At 47.4% G+C, this 27,201-nt stretch overlaps 1 protein-coding gene across 4 annotated transcripts in view; it reads right to left on the bottom strand.

Annotated features, from left to right (window-relative positions):
- Positions 1–27,201, bottom strand: part of MACROH2A1 (macroH2A.1 histone) — an 82,720-nt gene that overhangs the window by 42,251 nt on the left and 13,268 nt on the right. For all 4 annotated transcript variants that reach the window (XM_065918586.1, XM_065918584.1, XM_065918587.1 and 1 more), the window contains exons 3-4: positions 9,007–9,113; positions 8,365–8,562 (exon numbers count right to left, since the gene is read on the bottom strand). In XM_065918586.1, coding sequence (XP_065774658.1) covers positions 8,365–8,562; positions 9,007–9,113 — 305 coding nt within the window. The remainder of the gene's footprint in view (positions 1–8,364; positions 8,563–9,006; positions 9,114–27,201) is intronic.

The following is a 27,201-nucleotide window of genomic DNA, read 5'->3' on the forward strand; positions in this document are numbered from 1 at the left end:
TTCCAAAGAAGACACACAAATGGCCAACTAGTACATGAAAAGGTGCTCAACATCACTAATCATGAGGGAAAATGCAAATCAAAACCATAATGATATAGCACCTCACACCTGTTAAGAGTGGCTATTATCATAATGACAGGAAATAAGTGCTGGTGAGGATGTAGAGAAACGGGAACCCTGGTACACTGTTGATGGGAACATAAATTGGAGCGGCCACTATGGAATACATTGTGGAGGTTCCTCAAAAAATGAAAAATAGAACTACCACATGATTCAGCAATTCCACTTCTGAGTATTCATCCAAAGGAAACAAAAACACTAACTCAAAGGGATATAAGGGCTTCCTTGGTAGCTCAGCTGGTAAAGAATCCGCCTGCAATGCAGGAGAACTGGGTTCGATTGCTGGGTCAGGAAGATCCACTAGAGAAGATAGGCTATCCACTCCAGTATTCTTGGGCTTCTCTGGTGGCTCAGCTGGTAAAGAATCTGCCTGCAATAGGATATATGCACTCCATGTTCATTGCAGCATTATGTGTAATAGCCAAGATATACAATTATGGAAACAACCAGAATGGCCATCCATGGAAAAATGGATAAAAAGTATGACACACACACATACACACACATCCCCCATATAAACAAAAAGGAGTATTAATCAGTCATATAAATGAAGGAAATTCTGCCATTCGTGACAAAATGGATGGACCTTGACAGCACTGCTAAGTAAAATAAGTCAGAGAAATTAAAATGCCATATATACCGTATAATCTCTCTTATATGTGGAATCTTAAAAAACAGTAACAGGAAAACCAACCTCACAGGAAAAAAAGATAAGATCTGTTACTAGGGGCAGAGGATTAGGGGAGGAGGGATTAGAGGAAAGTGGTCAAAAGGTACAAACTTCCAGTTATCAGATAAGTACTAGGAATGTAATATCCAACATGAGGACTATGGTCAACACTGCTGTATGAGACACAGGAAATTTGTTGAGAGCAGGTTCTAAGAGTTGTTATCACAAGGAGAAAAACATTTTTTTTGTATATGAGACGATGAATACTAACTATACAAATAGCTGAGAAAAGTGAAAGGCAAAGGAGAAAAGCAAAGAGATACCCATCTGAATGCAGAGTCCCAAAGAATAGCAAGGGGAGATGAGAAAGCATTCTTAAGTGAACAGTGCAAAGAAATAGAAGAAAACAATAGAATGGGAAAGACTAGCGATCGCTTCAAGAAAATTAGAGATACCAAGGGAACATTTCATGCAAAGATGGGCACAATAAAGGACAGAAATGGTAGGAACCCAACCGAAGCATAAGATATTCAGAAGAGGTGGCAGGAATACACAGAAGAACTGTACAGAAAAGATCTTCATGATCTGCACAACCACAATGGTGTGATCACTCACCTAGAGTCAGACATCTTGGAGCATGAAGTCAAGTGGGCCTTAGGAAGCATCACTTTGAACAAAGCTAGTGGAGGTGATGGAATTCCAGTTGAGTTATTTCAAATCCTAAAAGATGATGCTGTGAAAGTGCTGCACTCAATATGCCAGAAAATTTGGAAAACTCAGCAGTGTCCACAGGACTGGAAAAGGTCAGTTTTCATTTCAATCCCAAAGAAGGGCAATGCCAAGGAATTTTCAAGAGCACACAATTGCATTCATCTCACATGCCAGCAAGGTGATGCTCAAAATCCTTCAAGCTAGGCTTCAACAATACGTGAACCGAGAACTTCCAGATATACAAGCTGGATGTAGAAAAAGGCAGAGGAACCAGAGACCAAGTTGCCAACATCCGATGGATCACAGAAAAAGCAAAGAATTCCAGGAAAACATCTACTGTTTTGTTGACTATGCTGAACCCTTTGATGTGTGGATCACAACTAACTGTGGAAAATTCTTAGAGAGACAGAAATACAAGACCACCTTATGTGCTTCCTGTGAAACCTGTATGCAGGTCCAGAAGCAACAGAACTGGACATGGAACAACAGATTGGTTCCAAATTGGGAAAGGAGTATGTCAAGGCTGTATATTGTCACCCTGCTTATTTAACTTACATACAGAGTACATCATGCAAAATGCCAGGCTGGATGAAGCACAAGCTGGGATCAAGATTGCCGGGAAAGATATCAATAACCTCAGATATGCAGATGACACCACCATTATGGCAGAAAGCGAAGAGAACTAAAGAGCCTCTTGATGAAAGTGAAAGAGGAGAGTAAAAAAGCTGGCTTAAAACTCAACATTCAAAAAACTAAGATCATGGCATCCAGTCCCATCATTTCATGGCAAAGAGATGGGGAAACAATGGAAACAGTGACAGACTTTATTTTGGGGGGCTCCAAAATCACTGCAGATGGTGACTGCAGCCATGAATTTAAAAGATATTTGCTCCTTGGAAGAAAAGTTATGACAAACCTAGACAGCGTATTAAAAGCAGAGACATTACTTTGCTGACAAAGGTCTGTACAGACAAAGCTATGATTGTTCCAATAGTCATGTACGGATGTGAGAGTTGGAACAAAAAGAAGGCTGAGCACTGATGAATTGATGCTTTTCAACTGCGGTGTTGGAGAAGACCCTTGAGAGTCCCTTGGACTGAATGCAAGGAGATCAAACCAGTCAATCTTATAGGAAATCAATGCTGAATATTCACGGGAAGGACTGATGCTGAAAACTGAAGCTCCAATACTTTGGCCACCTGATGAGAAGCGCCAACTCATTGGAAAAGACCCTGATGCTGGGAAAGATTAAAGGCAGGAGGAGAGGGGATGACAGAAGATGAGGGGGTTGGATGGCATTACCGATGCAAGGGACATGAGTTTAAATAAACTCCAGGAGATGGTGCAGGACAGGGAAGCCTGGCATGCTGCAGTCCACAGGGTCACAGAGAGTCAGACACAACTGAGCAACAAAATTATGGTAAGCATTTTACGATATATGTAAGTCAAAGCATGCTGTATACCTTACATGTATCAGTGCTTTATGTCAATGGTAATTCAATACAAGAAAAAGAATGCTGTAGAAGAGGTAGAAATTATAAAAAGAATATAGATCATGAATGTACACACAAATTTAACGAGAGGCCAGAATGTGGTATTAAACAATTTTTTTAAGCTGTTGCCCCACTCACCCTGCAGTGCGCAGCTTTGCAGCCCTCCACCATCAGGCCTGGGGGATTCTGCCTGGAGAAGAGGTCCACAGTCACAGGACACACAAGTGACACTATGTTTGAACCTTCAAGTCCTGCTTTTGAGTCCTGGTCTACTGGCTGAGAAGCCTTAAGTAAACAGTTCACCTTCCCTAACACTTGCCTTCCTCATCAGTAAAAGCAGAAGAACTGACTAAAGGAGTGGCCAAGGCCAAAAAAGAGGCAAACAGTGTGCAAGATAGGCCACTCCTTCCCAGTTCTCACAGTCTATCCACCTGGAAACCAACACCTGCCTCTTCCTTGCAAGGTTTGCAGCCCATGCTTCAAGGGTGCTTCAGGTCTGCACAGCTGCCTCAGGAGACATCACTACATTCCAATCATGGTAAGTGTGCCGTAAGTTTTCCTAAGGTCTGCAGTCTGAGATTATATCTCTTTCTCACTTTTTGGTATTAAGATGCCCTTTCTTACAAGAAATGGTGATAGTATGTGGCAAGTTCTTTTCATATCCTGGCCCAAGGGGGACAAAAGAGAGCAAGCAATACTTTGTCAATCTCCACAATGATTGACAGTTTGGAAATTCATATTGTTTTACAAATCCAAATGCTCCATGTATTGTGCACACACCCAATTTTGTTTTCAGCAGCAGAAAAATCTGTAAGGTCAGAGTCAGCAGGAGGTGTACTTAAGAATCTGTAGATGTGAGTAGTCCCAAAAGACTTGTGTGAAATTATCAACCCAAGATTACCTCGGCCAAGTCTCATATGCTCTGATGTTTGAATCTCTGGAAATTTCATTAAAAAGTCAGCAAAATTTTGCAAGGATGGCAGCTTCTCAAAAGAACCCATCCCTTTCTTTGGCATCCCTTACCAGTACATTCATCCCTCATTTGCAGTTTAAAATATTTCCCAAAAAAGAAAGAGGCACTCTCCCAAAATCATCTTGGGCTTTTCGCCAGGCAAAAAGGAGCAAGTGTATTTTCTTGATCAAGGAGAGTGATTCACACATGAGGGTGGAGTTCAGTTGAGGCGGTAGCATGGATATATATTTGAAAAATCTGAGGTGAGATAACTTTTTATCAGAATTTTTGGCAAAAATTATCTTCTTGGTGGTGCCCTAAAGATTATCCTGTGAATCTTGGTGAGTCTTCTGACAAGGGGGCTCAACCTAGAAGATTTAGGCATAAACAGTTTCCTTTGAATCTTCGGTCTTTTATTTTGAGAAAGGTCCCCAGGTTTCTATGATGTGCTGGGGACCCCACATGAAGGCCTGTCCCCTTCTCTCTGGGAGGAGTCCGGTGTGCTCCCATCCTGTGCCAGGAGCTCTCTTCTCTATCACGGGAATGCCTAGACACCTCCTCCTGCAAGTGCTGCCTAACCAGAGAAGCCTCCCCTGACCACCTAAGTGAGGCGACGCTGCCCTACCCTCACTCCACCTTACCATGGTCAGAGAACCACTCGCGCCCCCACCCCGCTTCTGGAGTGACTCTGCCTCCCTCACCGAGCGCCGAGGCGCCGTACCCTCACCACCGAGAGGAGGAACAAGCACGCGCCGACGAGAAAACACGGTCGCACGTTATGCGTCTTCCTTCAACAACTCAAGTGTCAAACGTGAGAACAGTAAGGCCACTTTCACACTTTCTTAATGGGATAATATGCTGTATATGTGAGTAACAGCCATCAAGGTTAAAAATACACGGTCTCCTCCAGCAAGTCCACTTGGGGGACTTTCTCCTACAGATGCACTCGCACACAGAGACCCAGGCACAGTGACGGTCACCATGGCACCGTTTCTCAGAATGGGCACAAGGAACAAACCAGAGAACTGGGTACACTGCTTCTGTCTACAGTATCAGTAACTGGGGTCACACCATGAGATACTAAAGCGGCTCACACGCCAAGACGAACAAGAACTGCCAGGGGAGTAAGAGCAACAGCTGACGTGTGCCAGACACTGCTGCACGCATTCCACATGGATTCTCTTTGAAGCTTCCCAATCACCCTGCGACATACCTCCAGTTTACAGATAAGGAAACTGAGATGCTAGAGAAATAAACTTTCCAAAGTCACACAGCCTCAGGAACTATCAGAACTGGAATACAAAGCTGGCACTAGTAACCACTGAAGCCACACTGCCAAATCATTGGGGAATAAGATTCATATAAATATATATATATGTATATATAGATGTATGTGTGTATATATATATATTTGTGTGTATGTATATATATATATCTAAAGCTAGTAGGATGGGGAAGGCTTTATACATCCGTATGCTTTCATGCGCTTAGACTTTCTCAAAGGGTGCATGAAAACTCTGCTCCGGGAAGAAGTGGGAGGACTGCGGTGTGAGTGAGATTTTATTACCACATACTCTTTCATACCGTCCAAACTCACACACACTACCCACACAAATATTCATTAAAGTCACTAAACTGTAGGGCTGTAATGGAACCCATTGTTTCACAGAGGTGGGGGTAAACTGAGGCACAGAGTCGCCTGAGGCCACGCAATTAGAAGGAGAAACCCCAGGCACTTGCAAGAGCCCCGGACGCCCAGCGCCCGGTGGGTTGTGTCGCCTTCTCTAACAGTTTCCACTATAGCTGACTCAGCTGTCACAACTGGAGACTTTCAAAACCTTCCAATTACATAGAATTGGGGGAAAAATTATGATTTGGAATTCAAGTGTTGACACTTGAAAAATACCAACTCCCTTTCACTACAACTGCTTTAGCATGTTACTAAGGCTTTTTCTGCATGTCTCTGGAAAGGTTATTTTCAGAACATTCCACTTAAACCTGGAGATGCAGGGTTCTCTGCTGTTTCTGGGAGCTGACACCACAATTTACATTAAACAAATGTTTTGAAAATTAGCTGTTCACGGTTCCAATTTCAGCTTCCCCTAGGGTTTAATGTTAGCCAAATACTGGTACAGTAAGCAGACAATGTGTTTTATTGTGTAGAAGAAAAACAGACCACCATAACAGACTTCCTGCTTTTGTAATCAAGGGAGAAGTTGAGTGTTCAAGTGATTATTGGCATATGGTTATTAGAAACACCGAGTTCCAAATATAGCTACTAGAAGCTAAAGACATACACACACACATGCCCTCTGTATTTCGAGTCCAAAAAGAAAGAAAAAGCATTCCTAATGTTTGGTAAGTTGTGAAGTTCATAAAGTCATGGGGCAAAAACTATGGCAGAAGACTGGGGGTGATAGGGAGTGAGGTTCAACCCAGGATTGCCAGACACACTAGGGTTGAAGAGGTGCTCAAACATCAAGAAGCAGTGGCCGGCGTGAGCAAGTCCACACTCTGGCCACGGTGCAGGAAGGCTATGTGGAGGGATGCAGTTCTGCCCCTACTGGCCCCTGCTCTGTGGGCAGCCAGCTTCCTGAGGCCCACAATCAAGAGATGATGGACTTGGCATCTCCGTTTTCCTTTTTAACATTTAAAGAGGGATGCACAGGCACTTTCCTCGCTTGCCCTGTCCTGCCCCTCCCCACAAATCCAAGTGTTGTAAGGGAAAAAAGAAACAGTTCAATCTGCTAATTTTATAGTTAGCAGGAATGAGTAACAGCATTCTGTGAAATCCCCTGCCTGCCCCGAACCTGCCCCAAGCCTCCTCCAGGACTTGTGAGCTAGGTGGAGTGCAGTGTCTGGAAATAACTTACAGGACACTCTCCAGTATTAGGTTTCTCTCTCAAAGAGGTGGGAGTGATTCTGAGTCTGGTGGGTGGGGTGGGGTGGGGTGGGGTTGGGAGGCTCTGTGGGCAAGAAGAATTTAGATTTTGTAGTTTTCAGGGAAGTGTTTGAAGACTGGAGGCAGAAGGGGATGGCAGATGATGAGATGGCATCACTGACTCAACGGACATGAGTTTGAGCAAGCTCCAGGAGTTGGTGATGGACAGGGAAGCCTGGCATTCTGCAGTCCATAGGGTTGCAAAGAGTCAGACACGAATGAGTGACTGAACTGAGGGAATGAGGGAAGTGATTGTCTACATACAGAAGGGTGAACAAAAAATATAGCCTCTTAATACCTTAACTAGAGTCCATGAACAGTGTGAGTGGGAGGTTAGAGGTCTCAGAAGGTGCCCCCTACATTTGGTGAAGGCCTGCCTGATCTTTGGACGGGCTTGGAGGAGGGGACATGCTGGGAGGGTGGGCTGGTGTGTGGCTCTGGGTCAGGGCTCCTGGACCTGTCCAGGGAAGGTGTCTCACCATCTCACTCCAGTGAGGGCTCTGGTAAAAATGTCCTGACACTGACACTGCATTAGACCCCTCACGGCATTTCCAAGGGGATATGACTTACAAAATAGGAAAGCCACCTTCTGCCACAAAGAATCTCCTCTTAGTCTGGCTGGGGGCCGGAAGGATGACTCCGGAGAGGACAGCACAGGGCAGGGCAGCCTTCAGATTCCATTTTACTAAACACAGAGCGGCACTGGTCCTAGCTTGCTGGTACTGGAGTCTGTGACAACAGCTGAGAGGCAGGGCCCAGCAAGGAGGAACAGAGAACATGTGTCCCGGTTACCCTGGAGTCTCAGACAGGTGAGTACAACCAGTTATATGTGTGGACCTCCCGAGGGAGGACGAGCCAGATCCTGGCTTGGGATCAGTTGGCCCGCCCTACTCCATAAAACATTAGGTCACACTCACGAGAAGGTTTCACTCCCCACAAGATCAGCACCGATGGCCTAGTCTCAGTTCAAACCGGGTCTGGCAGGAGGCGCCCAGACAACGCATCCATTTTCCTCCTTAACAAGGCAATCATTTCAAAGAGCTAACTGAACCATTCCTGCTACAACAGGCTTGGAAGAGGACATGAAGCCATGGCAACACGATGACAGTTCTGAGCATATCAACAGCAAGCATTGCAGCCGGCACCTCTGGGCAGGACTTGACAGCTGCTCGCACAGGGAAGCTCCTGCACTCACAGAGGCATCTCCTCGAAGGGCAGGCACCGCCCCTGCCAGCCTGGGGCTATCTGCCCCAGTACCTCCCCACATCACCTCTGCCTAGGGAAATCTAGTTTCCCACCTGCATCCAGACTCTGTCCACTTGAGCTGGACTAGCTGTTGTCAGCTCCATTTGCTTCCATAGGCCCCCACCCCAAGAGGGGCATGAGCCCTCACCAGGAGGGGGCACCCTTGTGACCCCACCCACCTGCACCTGCCTGGACCCACACCTCACACATTCCTACCAAATCACAAACTCACCTTGGACTTCCGGGCCCCTTTCTTCCCCCCTGTTTTCTTAGACACAGGCTTCTTCTGGGACGGAGACTTGGCCTTTTTGGCTGGGGGTGGCGTGATGATGGCTTCCAACTTCCCTTTGGATCCTCGTTTCTTCGCTAGCAACTCTGGATGGATGTTTGGTAACACACCCCCACTGGCTATGGTGACTCCTTTTAGCAGCTTGCAGGAAAACCAAAAGAGCAGATGGTGAGCCAGACCACCCCTTCCATGACCTTCAAGAAGTCAATCCTCCCCACCCATGCTCCTGCTCTTGGCTGGCAGAACTCTCTCCTCTATGGCATCTACAAGGATGCTAACAGGACCCTGGCTCACTACACAGGGAGCAGGCCTTCAGACTCCTTCACTTCGGTGGAGTTTCCAAACCATCTTTCTTCCAGGAGAGTCAAATATCTTTCTTTATTCTCCCCACCCCCAACCAATAAAGTCTTGGGGACAAACTGCCACGGGCGGTGGGGGGAGGGCAGGGGAGTGGCTAATAGTCACAAGCAGTCCACACCCTCGACAGCCAGCCAAACACCACCCTCCCTCCGGATATACAGCTCCTCGGCCGCAAGACTGCCTGCTGGGGTGTCTGGGTGGGGGAGGCAGAGGAGAGCCCCATACCTGATTCAGCTCTTCATCGTTGGCCACAGCCAGCAGGATGTGCCGGGGCGTGACCCTGCCCTTCTTGTTGTCTCTTGCCGCGTTGCCAGCCAGCTCCAGAATCTCCGCTTTGGGGAGAGGAGAGGAAGGGCATGTGGTCACATTATAGCATCAGAGAGCTGTGTGCACCCTCCCGAATCCCCTGTTCTTGGTGTCGGGAAGGGGAGCAGGCAGCAGTGTCCTGACCCTACCCTGAGCCACGAAGCTGCAGGCGGTCTGCCTGGAAACACTTGGTGGCAAGTCACAAAGGTGTTGAGAGGCAAAGCTGAGGGGGATAAGGGAGACCCCTGGTCCAATCCCTTTGCTGTGGATATGCAAAACTGAGGTTTAGAGAGGAGAAAGGACAACCAGCTAACGGCCCTCTGTGAGGAGTAAGTGGTAGAGCTCAGATTTGAATTCTCTTCCCAGAACAAGCCTGCTCACAGTCAGCATGCCGGGTATCATCAGCATCAACCCCACGGGGCCAGCAGTGGGGCCCCTGAGCTAGGAGTCATGCAGGGGTTTCTGGGAAGTCAGGGGGAGGTGGCATGTTACTCAGTACATTTCTGTTAACAGAATCAATGTGGAACACCTGCACATTCAGATTCAAAACTAGAAGGGTATGACTGCACCCTTTACAAAGTCAACATCATAAAAACATTAAAGAAAAGAGGTGGGATGTAGTAGATTAAAAGAGGCTACACAGACACAACAGCCAGATACAAAGTGTCAATACTCAATGGGATCCTGATTGCAAAAAAAGTTACAAAGTCATTCTGGAGACAACTGAGGAGATTTGAATGTAGGCTGGATAGCAGACACAAAGGAATTACTGATTTTCTTGGGTGTGGTAACAGTATTACCACTCTGAAGGGAGCATCTTGTCCTTAGGAGATACATGCTGAAGTATTTAGGGGTGAAGGGCCCTGGTGTCTGCAAGTTACTCAAATAATTCTGGAAAAAAGTCTACAGAGGAAAACAAATGTGGTGAAATGTGAACAGTTGTTAAATCCAACTGTGACGTGAGAGAGTAAGACGTCAGAGTTCCTCTCTCAACATTCTGTATATTTGACATTTTCCACAAAATAATTAAGAACCCAGGAGATGAGCCTGACCTATAGTTGGTGCTAAGTTAGAGATTGCTGACCAGTCTTTTGGGACAAGGTCTCAGCAGGCAAGACGACAGGTCTCCAAAAGCACCAAAGATGGGAGAAATGAGGAAATGCCCTTCAGTAAGAGATTTTTTTCCCTCCTTGGTGGCCTAGTTCTCTTTGTTAACTGTCAACCTCATTACCTTTGTCTCATTTTCTTAATGAGAAATGCAGACTATCCCCAAATGTATCTTACATCCCCACTTCTGCAATTCTGTCCACACCACAGCCCTGCCTGCAACATCCATCTAGCCCACCCTTCTGGGCTCAACTCAAGTCTGGCCTCTTCCTAGTAGTAAAGGATTTATAATATTCAAAGTTATGTTGTAAACACTAGACTTATCCAGCAAAGTTAAAACTTGGCATCATTATAAAATAACTGCGAGGAAAAAATTTAGCTACATTAAAATCACATATTTAAAATTTACAATATTACATGGTTTACCCTGGAGAAGGAAATGGCAACCCACTCTGGTATTCTTCCCTGGAGAATCCCACGGACAGAGGAGCCTAATGGGCTACAGTCCATGGGGTCATAAGAGTAGGACACAACTTAGTGACTAAATCTACATGGTTTACAATGTTAAACTACTGTTACAGCTGAGCCCAATGCAAAAATGAGTCTGTGTGTCAAACTGAACAGCTGCTTGGCTACCCATAGCTGGATCAGGAGGGTTCCCCTCAATCCAAGGCAGGAATTCAATAACTGCTGCACTGATGATAAGTGGACACCAGAGGCACCTAAGGCTCTGCCTGCTTGATGTTCCCAGGTCACAGGGATCCTTAGGTGCATGTGCTCGAAAGGCACACATGCAAGTCACTAGAGTGAGGCCCAGGGAGGAAGGGGATATAATCAATACATCTCCCACCCTTATCCGTTAGCTTCAACAGGGCTGTTCCCCAAACAGTCTGAGTACCAGGATCCCCTGTCAATTTTACTGAAGCTTCTCTGTAACTGATGGTTGGCTGCGTGTGCTGAAGCCCAGAGGAGATGACCCTATCATGGCCAAGCAAGAAAGAGTGCTTGGGATGCCTAAGTGACCTGATGTCCAGCTGCAGAAATGAGCCCAGCTTGGCCTCCACTCTGCCCCGTTCATGGAGGAGGCAGTATACCTGCAACACTATTGTCCAACTCACCGCCTGGAGGAAGCCAAGCAGGAGCCCAGACCCTCAGAGTCAGGGCACAGGAAGGAGAGCCAGCCACAGCCAGCCCATGTGGCAGGAAGGCTGGAGAGGGGTTGCTGGCACCACTAGGCTGTAGACCACTTGGCTGGCTTCCTGATCTCTACCATCCCCTCACCTCCCCAGTCTTTCTCCACTTTGAGGCCACAGGAAACATGGGGCCATCACTATCTACAGCAGGAATATACAAAAGGAGGCTAGGGGATTACAACTTCGTCCCCATAATGTGCTAAGGTCCTCATTAAAAAAGAGACAGAGAAAGAGACAGAAACCCACGGTAGTGCCCTAAGCCCATCCCTGTGGTAAGAAGATCGTTTGAAATTACGGCTTCTCGGGAAAGTGGAGGTGGCCTGTTTCCTCTTCCTGCCCAGAGTACTGGTGTAGGCTCTCCCCAAGAGAAGGCACAGTGGCCGTTGGTGGGGGTAGGGGGAAGAGGGATGTGGTCATTTTATTTTTGGCATCACTACTTAAGCTTTTTTCCTGTGGGGAAGGTGGTAACGATGAAGTGCAAAGACCTGGAGGGTGGGGAAGGGTCACCAGAACTCCCAATGTGTTCTGGTATCTGGGTGAGGGACAGGCAGTACGGAACACAAGCAAGAGAAGCAGTGTACTTACCATTAAGTTGAGATATAAGATCAATTCTCCAAGAAATCCCCTGAACGTCCACTAATTTCACAACCCATACACCCCTACACTCTCACATTATGGCGGAAATCTTCAATGGCCCAAGTCTCTCCACTTGCAAAATTTCAAGGATTGTGCTCACTGACTGCTAATTCAAGGCTTCCCTGGTAGCTCGGTGGTAAAGAATCCACCTGCAATGCCGGAGATGTGGGTTCAATCCCTGGGTTGGGACGATCCCCTGGAGAAGGAAATGGCAACCCACTCCAGTGTTCTTGCCTGGGAAATCCATGAACAGAGGAGCCTGGCAGGTTACAGTCCACAGTGTTGCAAAGAGTTGGACACGACTGAGCAACTAAACAGTGACAACAACTGCTAATTGAGCCTGGACTCAGGGATGCCAGACAGGATCCATCTGGGAGTGACGAGATGGACATGGAGGGGCTGGGGCGGAGGGGTTGGGTGGGTTGTGGAGTGGGACGAGGAGCATCAAGCACCTTGGAAACAGCTGGGGTGGAGTGTCCTTCCTGTGCATTCCTCTGCCTTTTCAGCAAGGAGCCAGAAAACCCCTTTCTTTTTGCAAAACTCTAGCTCACTTTTGATCTGTGAAGACCAAGACAGTTGGCCCTTCCACTCCCTATCTTCAAAGAGTGGACCCTCAGCCCTGTCAGAAGGAAGGGAGCAGCATCAAATGGGGTAACAAAGAAGGGCAGAGGTTCACATTTTGGCTGGTTGAGCCAGAGCTTTATCTTCTGTTTACTCCTGCATGTTTTCCAGATGGATAGTTACCATAGCAACTCCTTCCTCAAGGGACACACAAGATGGAGCACCTCAGAGACACACCTTTTATGAGAAGTGTGTTCCCGGCTCCACCCTACCCCTGCACTGCGGCAGGCAGAGGGCTGGGGCAGTTGACAAGAGACCAGAAAGAAGCAGGAACCCAGAGCACAAACTCGCCCCTTGCCAAGGATTCAGTAATACGTTCCCCTCTTTCATCCTCAATCCAGTTTTAGAAACGGCAATCGTAAAGGGCTTTCCTGGCTAAGAGAGGGCTGCCTGCTGCAGGGGGGGAGGAGAGGTGCAAAATGCCAGCAACTCAACAAGATGGATCAGCTCCCATCTGCTCTCCAGGGCATGTTTGCAGGAGGGCGGGAGAGAGGGCCCTGAGTGCTCAGGAATTGGGGCAGGGCACACGCCACTAAAGGAGATTTCCTGATTAAGTTTCCTTCCTAGTTAAGTGATCCTCGGCTTTGCGAATGATAGCAAGGACACATTTGTGAAAGCCCTAGACTCAGGGCTATGTCTGGTTCCCACCACTGTACCCACTGCCCACGGGGACGGCCCCTCCTGGGCCAGGCTGGAGTCAGCTTCGGCTCTACCTGGACTTGAATGGAACCTGTGCCTTCCTACCAGGGAGGGTGTCCTGCACTTGATTAATCTTGTATTTCAGATGGTTTTGTGTCTCTAAAATTTTTTTTTGCCTCTGGCTATTTTGAGAGAAAGGGATTCTGAGAAAGAGAACTAAACAAGCACCACATTTACAGATGAAAATTCTTTTCTCCACAGTTTGCAGTGCTCCGTGCTTGGATCCTGCCTCGGAGGGAGTTTCAGGAGCCACAGCGCAGAGACTGTAACCGAAACAAATGGAATCTGTAAGAAATCAGCAAAGAGTGGTTAGCAGGAAAAGAAACAGACCCCTGACTGGGGTCTGCACCCCTTCAAGCCAAGACTTCCTGACCAATGACAGTCCAACTTTGTCATCAGTAACCAACACTGGGACAGGTTTGGGGCTCAGAGCCCGGGGCACCACCTCTGAGAAGACTCTCAGTGTGGCGAAGCTCCCCAATGACAGACACTGCAAGGGGGTCAGGTCCAACTTGTGTGCCAGTCTTCTGTCCTAAGATCTTTTTTAAGATCTAATTGGTAAAACACCAGAGCATCTCTGGCCCCAACTCCTGGCCAGTGGTGAGCCACTGGCTCCATCACATGCAGCAGCCTGGCCCAGTGATGCGACCTTATTCTCTCCTCCGAGCAGCAGGCAGGCAGAGGCACCCCTGGGCCCACCATTCCCTGGCCATGAGGAACGTGATCGTTTTAGGGCCACTTGATGAGAGCCGCACAGCCTTGAGTAACAGCATTATTTGGCAGCCTTCTCGGCTACAGCCCAGCTGTCTGAACGTGAATGCCTCTGACAGGTCTACTTTCCAAGTTCACCCAGAGACCAAAGGCTTAGTGTCTTTTTTTTTCTTCTCCAATCATCTTGCATATAGCCCTATCTGTTGTACTGAAGCATTGTGTCTATCTTCCTTCAGGGAGATGAAGTCATGGTTTGCAGAATTAGACCCCTAACAACTAACAGGTGATGCATAGAGGCTGCGCCAAACTCTAAACACAACCCTCGCAAAGGAAAGAGTCGGGGGCTCCTACAGAACTGTTTGAAGCATCTCCTCTCACAAAAGAAATATTGAAAAGAACAACCAGAAATCAAAGAAAAGCAAATGTTCACGTAATCCCGGGGAGAACACAGATATTTGCTATGAAGCCAACAACATGACAAGGAATCTGTTTATTGTATTTCCTTCCATTCATCAGGCTGCCATCAGCAGTTCATTGAGTTCAGAGCTGTTTTACACTATTCTGGAAGGCCTTAACCCAATCAACCCCAATCGGAGACTGACTGCTAAGTGTTTCCTGCATCCTGACTGCACCAGTTTCCTCCAATTCCCTCGGCAGCCCAGAATCCACCTTTTAGGGTTATGAGTGGCAGGAGCTGAAGCCCACTGAGCCATCAGCCTGGAGTACCAGGGCCTCGCCTGTGGGCCTCAGCAGAGCTCTCCACTCTGCTTGTCCCGGGGGCTGCCAAGGAACCAATGATTCCACAGGGAAAATAAAAACAACAGCAGTAACTGGGGGTGTTGTGTTCTGGGCAGAAGACAGGGTATTTTGCAGCAATGAGCCATTCTATCACTTTTCTGCAGATATTCTGAATCTCACACAAACTCAGCCATTGCTGTTACGCCCACATGACAGACCCCCCTCCTCAGAGTCCAGGTAGCAGCATGTGGTCCAGTATCCCACCTTCCCCACAAAGTCTCCCAGTAAGAAAGAAATGCAGCTTAGTATCAAGTTTCTAAACTAAGCTAATTCTTTTGCTCATTTTAAAATAAATAATTAGTAATTTTGCATTATATGCATTAACAAGAAAAAAGATTATGATTCTTGGCAAACATTACCATTACCATCATCTAACCCACCAACCCAGTCTGGTGCTTGATATCTTGCCTTTCAGGAAAGCCTTCCTCTTCTTTCCCCAGATCACTGGCAGGTCTGTGTGAGTTCACCACCTGGGTCCATCTTCAATGGTGGCTGCAGCCCCACAGAGCACCGTGGTTAAGCGGGGGCATGCTGTCAAGACAACCTGGGTGCAAATCCCAGCTCCTGCCCTGAGCTGTGAGGTTTGCCAAGAAACACCCATGCCTCACTTTCCCATTCTATAAACGGGGGGTGAGGTTACCTCTAGGCTTGTGAAGATTAATGAGTTACCAAATCACATGCCTAGAACACTTGGTAAAAGTAAACTCCAAATACTGACACCACAACCACACACTTTTATCTCTTAATAGAGTATAGCAGGCTTGATTTCTAGGCGAAGAAAACTCTTTCTTTTTCTCGATTTCCTCTATCAATATAACTGGCTGTCTGGCTAGGTGGATAGATGGGATATACGTGAGAGCCGAGAGGAGAAGGAGAGATGCAATATGGAAAACCTGGTGTTTCCTCCCCTGATAGTTTACCCTTTGCTGTTACACTTAACAGTTTACATATGTTTGAAAAATGCACTTGAACCTGCTTAACCTCGGTGCTGCCAGACTTGCCTTGATATTATGCAGCACCCAGGGCGGCCCCACAGGCAGCCTCTGCCTAGGGATGGGGTCTGGGGCTTTTGTTTGACCCTGCAGGGGGTGGCGTGGTGGGGCAGGAGCAGAGCCAGCTGCTGAGGCAGCACAAGTTGAGGCCCCAGGAGGAAGGCGGGAGGCCAAGGTGGCTGGGGAAGGCCAGAGAAACCTGCTCTAACTGGGGGCCTGGCCAACAGCCGGGCAGGGCCCTCTCCGCACGGCTCATTGCTTTCAAGGACTTGAAATTCATTTACAAGGAGATGGTTAATATATACACTTGTTTTGATATGAAAAATCATAGCCATTTGTTCCTAATTTATCTCAGAAAGGGGTGAACAATCAGAGATCTCTGCTGAAATGAAAAGATTTGAGGAGTGTAATGTAAAGAGGAAACGAATTTAAAGAACCCTGACGTGGTGCCATTTCTGAGACAGACTTCTGAAGTGGAAACAAGGAGCAGAGCGGGGCTTCGTTGGGCTGCCATCCTGTGGGGAGGTGCATGCCCGTCACTGGCGATGCCTGTCGCCCATGCTTACACACGCCATTTAGGAGCTATTGCACGGCTTTGCTGTCTGGGATGGAGTTGGCGACCAGGTCTGAGGGAGACATTTTGCTCTGCCCGCTTGGGCGCTGACTGAGCTTATCTTGTGTGCAATTTATTTTTTCAAAATGTAAAAAGTAAACTGAAAACATAGCATAAATGAGAAGAAGTGACTATGCTAGATGCCACCCCCACTGGCCTTGGCAACTGCGTGCCTGCCTTGACATCTGTTCCAGCCTGCTTAATCATGCTTCTGGGATTTAAAAAAAAAAAAATCTGAGCACATGAAGACTTTTTAGGTTCTTTCATAAATGACTTTTTAGAGCCATATAAGGATGTCATAGTAGGGGAGGCCCCCTAGAAGGGGCCTGGGGTCATCTTTTATAGACCTGCCCCAGCTCTATCTGTCCAAATGTATTCCCAATGCCGAGGGCCACTGGTCTAAGGACTTGTCTAAGCTTTGTCACCCAGGATTCCACCTCTCATTCACTAAGAGGACAATGAAGGGACATCAGGAATAAACCTTCTGGCTCTCAGAAGTACTAAGCTGAGAGTATAAGCACTACACTAAGCACTGTAGCCACCCCATACTGACTGGGCACTGCCCTCTGCTCTCCTCACTGCAGCCATCAGACCACCTCTGGCCATCTGCAAGCTTCTCCCCGAGGACCTCTGTGTCCTGTTGCTGCTATAGGCAGCCCCTCCCACACTGATCCGACTGCCCCTTCCCTAGAGCCCAGCACCTGTCACTCCAACGACCATCACCTCTCTTGTGTTCATGCACTTCTTTCCCACAAGCCCTCAGCTTTCCTCCTGTCCTTCCAGGTTCATCATGTGGGACCCCTGTCCTCTCTGCCGAGGCCAGGCCACAGGGTTGTCTCCCGCCCAGCACATCCACACCACGTGCCCTCTGGCACTCGTGAGATTGCAAAGGGCCTGCCCCTCTTGGGGATCCATGCCTGCCTCCCCAGCTGGGCTATGAGGACAGGAGCCAGCGTAGAGGACTGGGCATATCCCATCTTCCGGAGACATCTGCTGAAGTCAGAGGAGAAGTAAAGTGGACCAAGTAGTCCCGAGTCCAGCACTCTCCTTTTAACAGCTAAGATTTCAGCTCCATTGAGAGCATACAGAAATGCTCTGTTAGAGATGAGTTACTGTGCTCAGTGACCTTCGAGAAGTACTTCAAACTCCTGGAGCTTCAATTTCCTCCTAAGCAAAATAGGTGGTTTGAGGATTCAGTGAGTTACTCGACATAAAGCACTTAGCCAACGCCTGACACACAGAAAAGGCTCCATGTACGGCAGGTGTTTTATGACCTACACGGCCCTGCCTTTGCCTGCACTCAAAGCACTGCCCTCTGTGCCCCCAAACTCACATCTTGACAGCCACAATTTTAATCTGAGAGGGAGACTGCCAGGGCCTGGAGCAGAGGTGGAAGGGCAAAGAAAACAATGCTACTGGAGCTAAGGACTGGCATTTTCTGAGTGAACAGCAGACACTGACTTGGCGGTCAACATCCGGATTTACAGAGCCAACAGAGCGTTGTTAGCCAAAGACTACCTCAGTTACCAATTACCATAGGGAGCATCAGTCAGGACACGGGCGGCAAGGGAAACCAAAAGCTAACCTTTTCCAGAGACCCTGGATTTCCACGTGGTTCTCACAGTTCTGCAGGCAAGAAATGGGGGCTCTGGCAGAGATGGAGCCTCCTTCTCTGAGGAGGACATACATAAATGTCTTCTACCAAGGCCATCGCTACAGGTCCCCCGGCAGACCCCACAGGCCTCTCCAAGTGCCAGGCAACATAACGCTTTCTGGCCACTAGATGGAGGGCACTTGTCTGAAAAGGAAGAAGGTAGGGTGGAAGATGAAGGGAGAGAGGGTAGGAGGGAAGGTGGAGGCCGGTCAGAGCTGTAGGCTGGCTGAGCCTGGCGAACCCGAGGAGAATGTGTGTCATCATCCTGGAAACCAGAACTGGAGGGGTGTGGGGAGAGACAGGCCAGGAGGTGGAGGGAGGCTGCCTGTGGTTAGTACCCCTTTGCATCTGTCTTCTTGCTAGAACTTATTTATAGCTCTGAGGAGTGGTTTTTTGCTCTCTGGTATTTTATTCTGGATTGACTAGACACAGAAGCCTTGAGACAGGGAAAGAAAGTAAGAGGGCTATAAATACATTTTATTAGTTGCTGATAATTTTAATGAGAAGATACTGAGAGAAGAGATATTTGTGGAATTCTTACCCACTTCCTCCTCTCAGTAAGTTAGTTCCTTTAAAGCCATTCTTGATGTTTATCCACAGGGGGACCCGGGGGTATGTATACCTTGAGCACCCCTCCTGGGATACTGCTACTTTAACCAGAGCTCCTGGCTCCCTCTGTGATGCAAGGTACAGCTGAGACATCCTTTTCTGGCAGAAGTGAGAGATCAACTCTTGAAATACCCCCAGTGCCTTCCTGTTTGTCACCAACGGCTGCTCTGCCACTGGCCTATCCTCAGGCTGAGCTGGGCCATGATGCCCTGAAGTTAATCCTAATTACCCACCATTAAAAACTCCAGGGGTCTAGTTCAGCTCTCATTCTTACCAATTTCCTGGTAGCATCTGCCATTAGTACCATCCCCTCCCCTCCAGAACCGCATCCTTCCCCTAACTGGTCTTCTTCCCCTTCAACAACAATCCAAGTGCTGAGAAGCAGAGCACACAATGATGAGAGAGGGGTGAGAAAGGCACAGTCCCAGTCCTGGGGTCACTAATATGTCGTCTGCAATGTCTGGCCCGTCACACAGTCAATACACATCTGTTGAAATCAACAGTGATTCTTCGGACCCCCCCAGCAACCAGCTTAGAATCTTGTACCTGGTCAGAGCTTGGTAACTCTTTCACAAATAGGTCATTACAGATGAATTACTAAACCACTGAACAAGTACTGCAGCATTCAGACGGTGATGCAGGATGGAAGTGCAGGGACACTCTCCGAGGCACTGGCCTGGTTTCATGGATTAGGACAAACACTTAGGATCCATGGCTTGCAGTGTGAGCTACAAAGCTGTCATCCCAGGGGACAGCAGCCCCGGGATGGCCCAGTGTCCAGGCAGGCCGCCCTTCACAGTCTCAAGTCAGGACGCGAGGTTGGGATGGAACAGGGATGCTGAGGCAGGTTAGAGGCAGATGAAACACCCTCAGATTTTGGCTCAGATACACATATACACGTCAGTCTCTGCATCTCACATGCACCTATTATTTTTTGGCATTACATTTTCTAGATTTATTTTAAAATGAAAAGGGGGAGGAATATATTTAGAAACATATATAGCATATATAAGAAACTGGTAACAGTGATTGTCCCCTGGGAGGAGAACTGGGTTTGCAAAAGAGTGAGGAAGAAATGCATGTCTCACTGTATGTCTTTTGGGAACACGATTTTTACCACTGGTATATATTACTTATTAAAGAAAATAATGTGCTGCGTGCTTAGTTGCTCAGTCATGTCTGACTCTCTGTGACCCCATGGACCGTAGCCCACCAGCCTCCTCTGTCCATGGAATTCTCTAGGCCAGAATTCTGGAGTGGGTAGCCGTTCCTTTCCCTAGGGGATCTTCCCAACCCAGGGATCAAACTCAGGTCTCCTGCATTGCAGGCGGGTTCTTTACCATCTGAGGCACCAGGGAAGCCTAAGAATACTGGAGTGGGTAGCCTATTCCTTCTCCAGGGATCTTCCCCACCCAGGAATAGAACCGGGTCTCCTGCATTGCAGGTGGATTCTTTACCAACTGAGTTACCAGGGAAGCCCAAAGAAATTATTTACTTTCTATAAAAATAAAAACAGTGAAAAACCTGCCAGATATGAGAAACATCTTATAAAATACATAACAAGATAAATATACCATTGAAACAGAAAAGAAAGTCCAGAAATAGCCCTATTTATATATAGAAATTTCATGTATGATAAAAGTAGCCTCTTAGATCATCGGGGAAAAGCTGGAATACTCAATTGTGTTGAGATAAATGGGTAACCATATGAAGTAAAATTAAGTTGACTCCTCTTCCACACTATATCAGGACAAATTCAAAATGGGTCAAAGTAAAAATGTAAAAAATTAAACCATAAAAAGTACTAAGCAAGAGCATGAGGGAATTCCTTTGCAGCCTTGGAGAGAGGTAGACACTCTGAACAATAACTCAAAATCCAGCAAAAACAGGCTCATAAAAATTTCTGATACTAAAATTATTCAGATAAAATGGCTAATCATTTCACTCATATTAAGTCATCACTTTGTATGTTTTAAATATATACAATTATATTTGCCAATTATTCCTTAATAAAGCTTGGGAAAAAAGAATTATTCAGATAAATACATAAGACCCATGTATAAAATATAAAGAAAAATTTGAAAATGAAGAGAAAACAAGATATCACGAGGAATGACCAAATATACTCACAAAGGAACCAAACAGAACTTCTAGACTAAAAAATAACAAAACAAATTAAAAATTCAGTGACTGAATTAAATAGCAGATAAGACACAGCTGAAGAGAGAATTAGTAACGTGGGAGACAGTTTTACAAGACAGACATGAAGTAATTATCCAGAAAGTAATCTGAAAAGACAAATGAAAAATATGAATAAGATAAACAGATATGGAGCTTAGAAAAAACACTAACAAATCGTTAATTTGCATTCCATAAGAAGAGACTAGAGACACTGAAGAAGTAACAGCTAAAAACTTTAAGGATAAGATATAAAGACATGTTCAAAATCAGAGAAACTTTACCACCAGAAGACTTTTGTCAATGAAGTTCTAAAGGATGTATGTAAAGTGAACCCAGACAGAAGGCCTGAAGTGAAAGAGGCCTGCACATTTTGGGTCACACACTTTTCCTCGCTCACATCCAGAATCAGTTTTGTAGTGCTTTGAGCCTTCCCACTAGCCTGGGCAAAAACAGAACCCCTCTTGAGAACTCATCTAAGTACATGCAGACCCCAATGACAGAAATGAAAAGCTGCATACCACCCTTCAAAGAGAAATCATGGAGTAACAGCGAGACTCCTTGATCACTGAGGTTTACTAGGCCACGCAGCTTATCTTCAAGAAAGCAGAGGTTTTCAACAAATGGTGGTGGAACAATTGCACATCCATGTGCAAAAAAACTGAATCCAGACACAGACCTAACACCCTCTGCAAAAATTAACACAAAAGGGGTCAGAGACCTAAACGTAAAATGCAAAACTATAAATATAACTCCTAGAAGATAACATAGGAGAAAAATCTAGATAATCTTGGGTTCAGTGATGACTTTTTAGATACAACACCAAAGGCACAATGCATGAAAGAAAGAACTGAAAGTTTTTATTTTTAAATTAAACAACCAAACAAACAAACAAAAAAAACCTTCTGCTCTGTGAAAGACAGCGTTGAGAGAATAAGATAAGTCGCAGAGCAGGAGAAAATATTTGCGAAAGAAAGCAATGAGACCTTTCCTTTCTCTGGTCTAACCCACAGGGCTGGGAGATCAGGGGACATGGGGCCCAGATCACACTTACAGTCTCCTGGACTACCTCATGGCCTCCTTAGGAGGACTGGGTGAAGGACCAGATAAAAATTCAGTTTTTGACCTCTGCACCAGATTCAAGAGGCCCTGGGAGAAGCGTGTCCTCAGGCTGTGCCGCCACCTCCACACCACGGACAGAGAAGCAAAGCACTGGGGCACCCCACTCCTCACTGCTTTCCACGTCTGGCCTCAGCCCTGAGGTCTGACTCACCTGGGTCTGCTAACAGCCTGGTCATCTGACAACAAGTCACCAGGGAAATGGTAAATGCTAAACTGCTGCTTTTCCAAGCACTTCTTAAAGGTTCATCCACCACGGAATCATCTATTTCCCCGGGACTAAGGAGGACTGCCAACGTAGCTCCCACCTTAATGACTGCATGATTTGCTTCACATGATCATGTACAGTGATCATCAAGAGTAGATGTTAATAAAAACAGACTAAAATCTAACTCTCTTTCATGCATGTACACATACACACAAAAGGCATTCAGTACCAGCTGCTATCTCTGGGCAGTGAGATTATGAGTTTTAGCTTCTTAAATTTTTGAACATAAATTACTCACATAACCGGAAAAGGGAACATACATTTAAATATAGGCTGCACACACCGGGTACCCAGCACACTGGGGTTTCAACTTCTGTGTTTCTGACTTTTTTCTAGTTGCAGCCCTCTGGCTTATTCAAATGTAGTCCCCCCAAGACGCCGCTTTCATCTGCTGACAGGCTTTGCAGAACGGTGAGCCCTGTGGGGTTCTGGGAGCCTCAGAAAAAACATGAAGTCTCTAGCAAGAAGAGTTAGCTGGGTCTGGGCCGGAAGTGTAAGTCTAAGGTAGGGTGGCCACGCAAACAAGCGAGAGACACAGCCATTCAGAGGGCCTCGAGCATCACAGAGCCAGCCTGTCCTGTTCTCCCTGCCCTATTTTTAGCTGGTGAGTACAGGACACACTTGGCTGTTCTGGATAGGAAAGTGGTAAAAGAGGCCAGGTAAGTGACAGAGCCAACTGCAGGCTCTGCCTGCCCTAATCTTCCAGGCTTGTCGGATCCTTTCTTTCCCAGGCCAGAAATGCCAAGTGTGATGGATGGTTGTCGAAATGACTATCTGTGTAACAGGACACACTTCTGACAGAGGAGGCCTCTCCCTGTCACACCTGTGAGAGGGGGGCAGGGATGGAGTGCAGATAATGAGTCACACCAAAGGGATATGCAACAGCCGACCTGAGTTATAGATCGGAAAGCACACAAACTGAAAACCCGGGATGAGGATGGTCACTTTACTGGCTAACACCAGGGAGCGGTGTGTCTTTAACCACCACCCCTTTTCCCTGGGGTTTTACCACAGGATGCAGTCAGGCACAAGGGCCAGGGCATACCCAGTCTGCAGAGTGGCCATAAGGCTCCCCTGGGTGAACCCCGCTTGTTCCCCAGGTCAGGACCTGGCCCTGAAAACTTCACCGTGGCTAGCCTAGTACCTACAGCCAGCTTCAGAATGGTGCACCTGCTGTGAGAGATGCCAGGCGCCTGCTAGAAGTGTGCGGAGGTCCTTCCTGGTCACTAACAGGAGACAGCAGAGAGAAGACTGAGGTCTGAAACACAGGGTGTGGGGAGGGGCAGGGAGTGGGGAAAAGCAAAAGGACTGGTAGGTTAGGACTATGCAAACCTGGATGTCTTCATTATTTTGTAGAACAGAGCCAAAGATGACAAAAAAAAAATTTGTAGGCATGGCCTTACCCAATAAGAGGTGGAAATATAATACTATAACCGTAGGTTTTTAAACAGACCAGAGCAGGGTATCCAAATCAGCAGATCTCTCATGGTGATCACCTTGAGAGGGTCTATACTTATTACAAACTGCCGACATTCAGTCTTGAGATGGGAATTCCCATCCTCCTTACTGTCGAGAAATCAACTGAGAATAGATTTGATTTTTGCAAACAGGTTTACATCCTAGGAGGCAGGTTGGTAGCTGTGTGATCAGGTTATGTAGCAGTTTCTAGACTCCCCCGCCCAAAAAATATGTCATCACACATCCTTTTGGATTTGGTGATCAGGAACCAGGCCTGTCCTCTCAGGAGCTGGGCGAGTGACTCCAAAGGCACGTCCCTCCAGGGTAAGCCCAGTGGGCAAGGCCTCTCATCTGCCACCTCAGTGACTAGTACAGCTCTGAACAGTGGTGGGCCCTCCCCAAGTCAGCAAATGAGTGGCTCAGCTTAGCAGAATAAGTGCACAGCTTCCCCAGGCCACAGCCTCGTGGCACAAATGCTGAAGCACTGGTGTTGAGCCCTGTATGGAGGCGGCAGACCTAGATCTCCTTATCTATTAGACAAGCTCTGCACCTCAATGCCACAAGCCAGACCACAGTGCATCCTCCATGGTGGCCTTAAGCTTTGCTTCTTTGGCTGGAATTCCTCGTGGTGCCATTTTCACGTCCTAAACCAGAAGTGTCCCCACACTGCATCATGCAAGGTGTTTAAAGTATAGCTGTTCCTTGAAAGACTCTCTGATAAAAGTTTGGGAACCACTATATATCTAAGTTTCTCCCCTTGGGGATTTATGAGGACCCCCGAATGTTAAAGGCTCCAAAAAGTCCTGCAGTATAGAAAACTGTTTTCCAGTGGTTCCCAAACAAAAACCTGTTGCTTTACTGAGGAACTCAATAAAAGGTATTCATATATCCATCTCAAAACAGGGAATGTGAATACAGCCATCTCCCAGTTTCACCCACAGAGCCTTATGTTTTGGTGGACTACCTCTTACATTTCACCAAATACCTGGGTTCTGCTGGACACAGTTTGAGCAATGTTGACCCAGGGTGCTTTGCATCCATCTAGTCATAGCATGCGTGCTTTCTGCTCTTTCACATACTTTTCATTCCCCCTACCACCCCCACTGTAGGACTCCAGGGCTTTTAACTTGTCCCTTAGACCTGCCCTATTCCCTTATTGGTTTATGGACTTGTGTGTTCCCAGCATCAACTTTCCCTAGGGCAAAAACCATGTCACATGTTCCTACTTCACATCTCCTAAACCTCCCAGCACTGAGCAGGGCTGAGCTGGGCACAGGGAAGAGACTCCAAAGAGGCCTTCTGAGCTGAACTGAGTTCAAGTTCTTCTAAATATCACTTAAGAAAAAAAGAACCACAGTAATACAGAAGCAAAGACAATGACTCAAAGAAACTACCTCAGTTTCCCCATGATAATACTTCTTTTTATCTATAACTTATTGAGTGTTTACTAAGAATGCTGGCTAAATTCATAAGATGCAATACTAATCTTCATAGTGACCTGAGAGGTGGGGCTACTATCACCACTTGGCTGGAAGGTCAAGGGCCATGGGGTGGAGAATGGACTGTGCGGGGGCACTGGGAAGCCCAGCAGACAGCATAACATTCCTCGGGAGGAGCTCTGGGAAGAGTCAGCAGGGCTGCAGAGTCAGGCACACAGAGAGGTGGGGAAGGAGCTGTCTGGTCGCCAGACTCAAGCCTGTTCCAGATGTTGCCTCTTCCTTTTAACTTTGGCAGATGATTGTGCTCTGCACCCAAGAGGAGAAACAGATGCCAGCTTCAAGTTTCAGAGAAGACGCAGGCCCCATCCTCCTCCCACAACCACCCCAGCCTGGAGCAGACCATAAGGAGGAGTACTGCGTGGTCCCTCAGCCCTGAAGACATGCCCTTCACAGGGGATCATCTATCTGGACTCTGACGGCCCTTGGTCTGCAGGGCTGCTGTCTGTCCTGATGCTCTTGTGCTGGTCTGGCCTCAGCTCTGACCTAACCCAGACCCAGGGCTGGGCATGCTCAGCTCCCAGTTAACCAGAAAACCCCTCAAGGTTTTCATGAGTATGCCAAGAGCTCAAGACAGAAGTAGCTTTTGACACCAAACAGAGTAAGAGTTTGGTAATAGGGCACCTTGGTGTTGAGGGTGAGTCCGGCTTTAGCTGTGTGTGTTAGCTGTGTGTGTGTTAGTTATGTCCAACTCTTTGCCACCCCATGGACTGTAGCCCATCAGGCTCCTCTGTCCATGGGATTCTCCAGGCAAGAATACTGGAGTAGGTTGCCATTCCCTTCTCTGGGGGATCTTTCTGACCCAGGGATTGAACTTGAGTCTCCTGTACTGGCAGGCAGACTGTTTACTGTCTAAGCCAGCTTTAGGAAGAGGAGTCAGATGGCATCTTGAAATAAACCAGAGGGAGTAGGCTTGTAACAGCCAGGACGTTCTGCAGGTGCCTGGTGAATGGACACCACACCTGAGTGGGCAGGGACAGCCCCACTGTCCCTGCCCCCCAAGCAAGTAGGCACCCTCAGTCACCTCAGCAGCTGGAGCAGGATTACTTCCTCTCTGCTGTCACCCTAACGTCACCAGGTTAACAGCTGGGCACCTACACTGTGCAGACACAAAAAAGCACTTTGCGGGCATCCTCTCATTCCTACCTCATAGTAAATCTATGACAGTTACTATAACCCCCATTTCACAGATGATAAAACTACAGCTTGGGGATGTGAGTGAGCTGCCTAGGCCATAATGAGGAAATGGCAGCTCTGACACCAAGGTCCATACTCTTAGCCACCTGGTTCTGCTGCCCCTACCAGATTCTACTGGACAGCACAGCACAAGTGGTGACGCAGGCTGGCTGGAGATGGCAGCTCCCTGCTCCAGAGCTACCTGGTCCTAGGTGGGCCCTGCAGCTCAGCCACCCCGAGCATCCAGACCCCTTCTCAACTCTCCACCAGGTGTTCTCCCAGGAGGCCTGGTCTAAAGAGCACTGGGTGGCACCCTATCACCATGCTTGCAATTGTGTGCACCTGTCAGAGAAGGAAACAAATCCTCCAGGGGACCCTTCAGGTGACAACTAGACGAGCCGGGAGGCTCTGGTCAGGTTAACACACATTCTCCAGGAAAAGTTTTCTGAAGCCTAATCTCAACACGTGTGGTCCTGCATCATCCCTGCCTTTTCCTGGTTTGTGCCTGCCTCTGGACAAAGCTTCTGGTGGGGGGAGAGGTCTTGTTCTGGCTTGATTCTCAGCACTGGACACAGTGAAGCTCTCCTGAGGGCCTGTGGAATGGGTGGCACTTTGCTCAGAGCACAGTGTCTGAGCCCAAAGCTACATTAGCGTTTCCCAGCTCTGGGAAGAGGCCAGCACCCAGGGGGTGCATTGTGAAGGTGGCAGAGCTTTTTCCTATCCTTCCCAGGGCTGGTTGGCACCATCTCCCTCTCCAGGTCTCAGCTGATTATGTCTCCTCCTCAA

Source organism: Muntiacus reevesi, chromosome 1 (genome assembly GCF_963930625.1).
Source record: "Muntiacus reevesi chromosome 1, mMunRee1.1, whole genome shotgun sequence".
Taxonomy (NCBI): domain Eukaryota; kingdom Metazoa; phylum Chordata; class Mammalia; order Artiodactyla; family Cervidae; genus Muntiacus; species Muntiacus reevesi.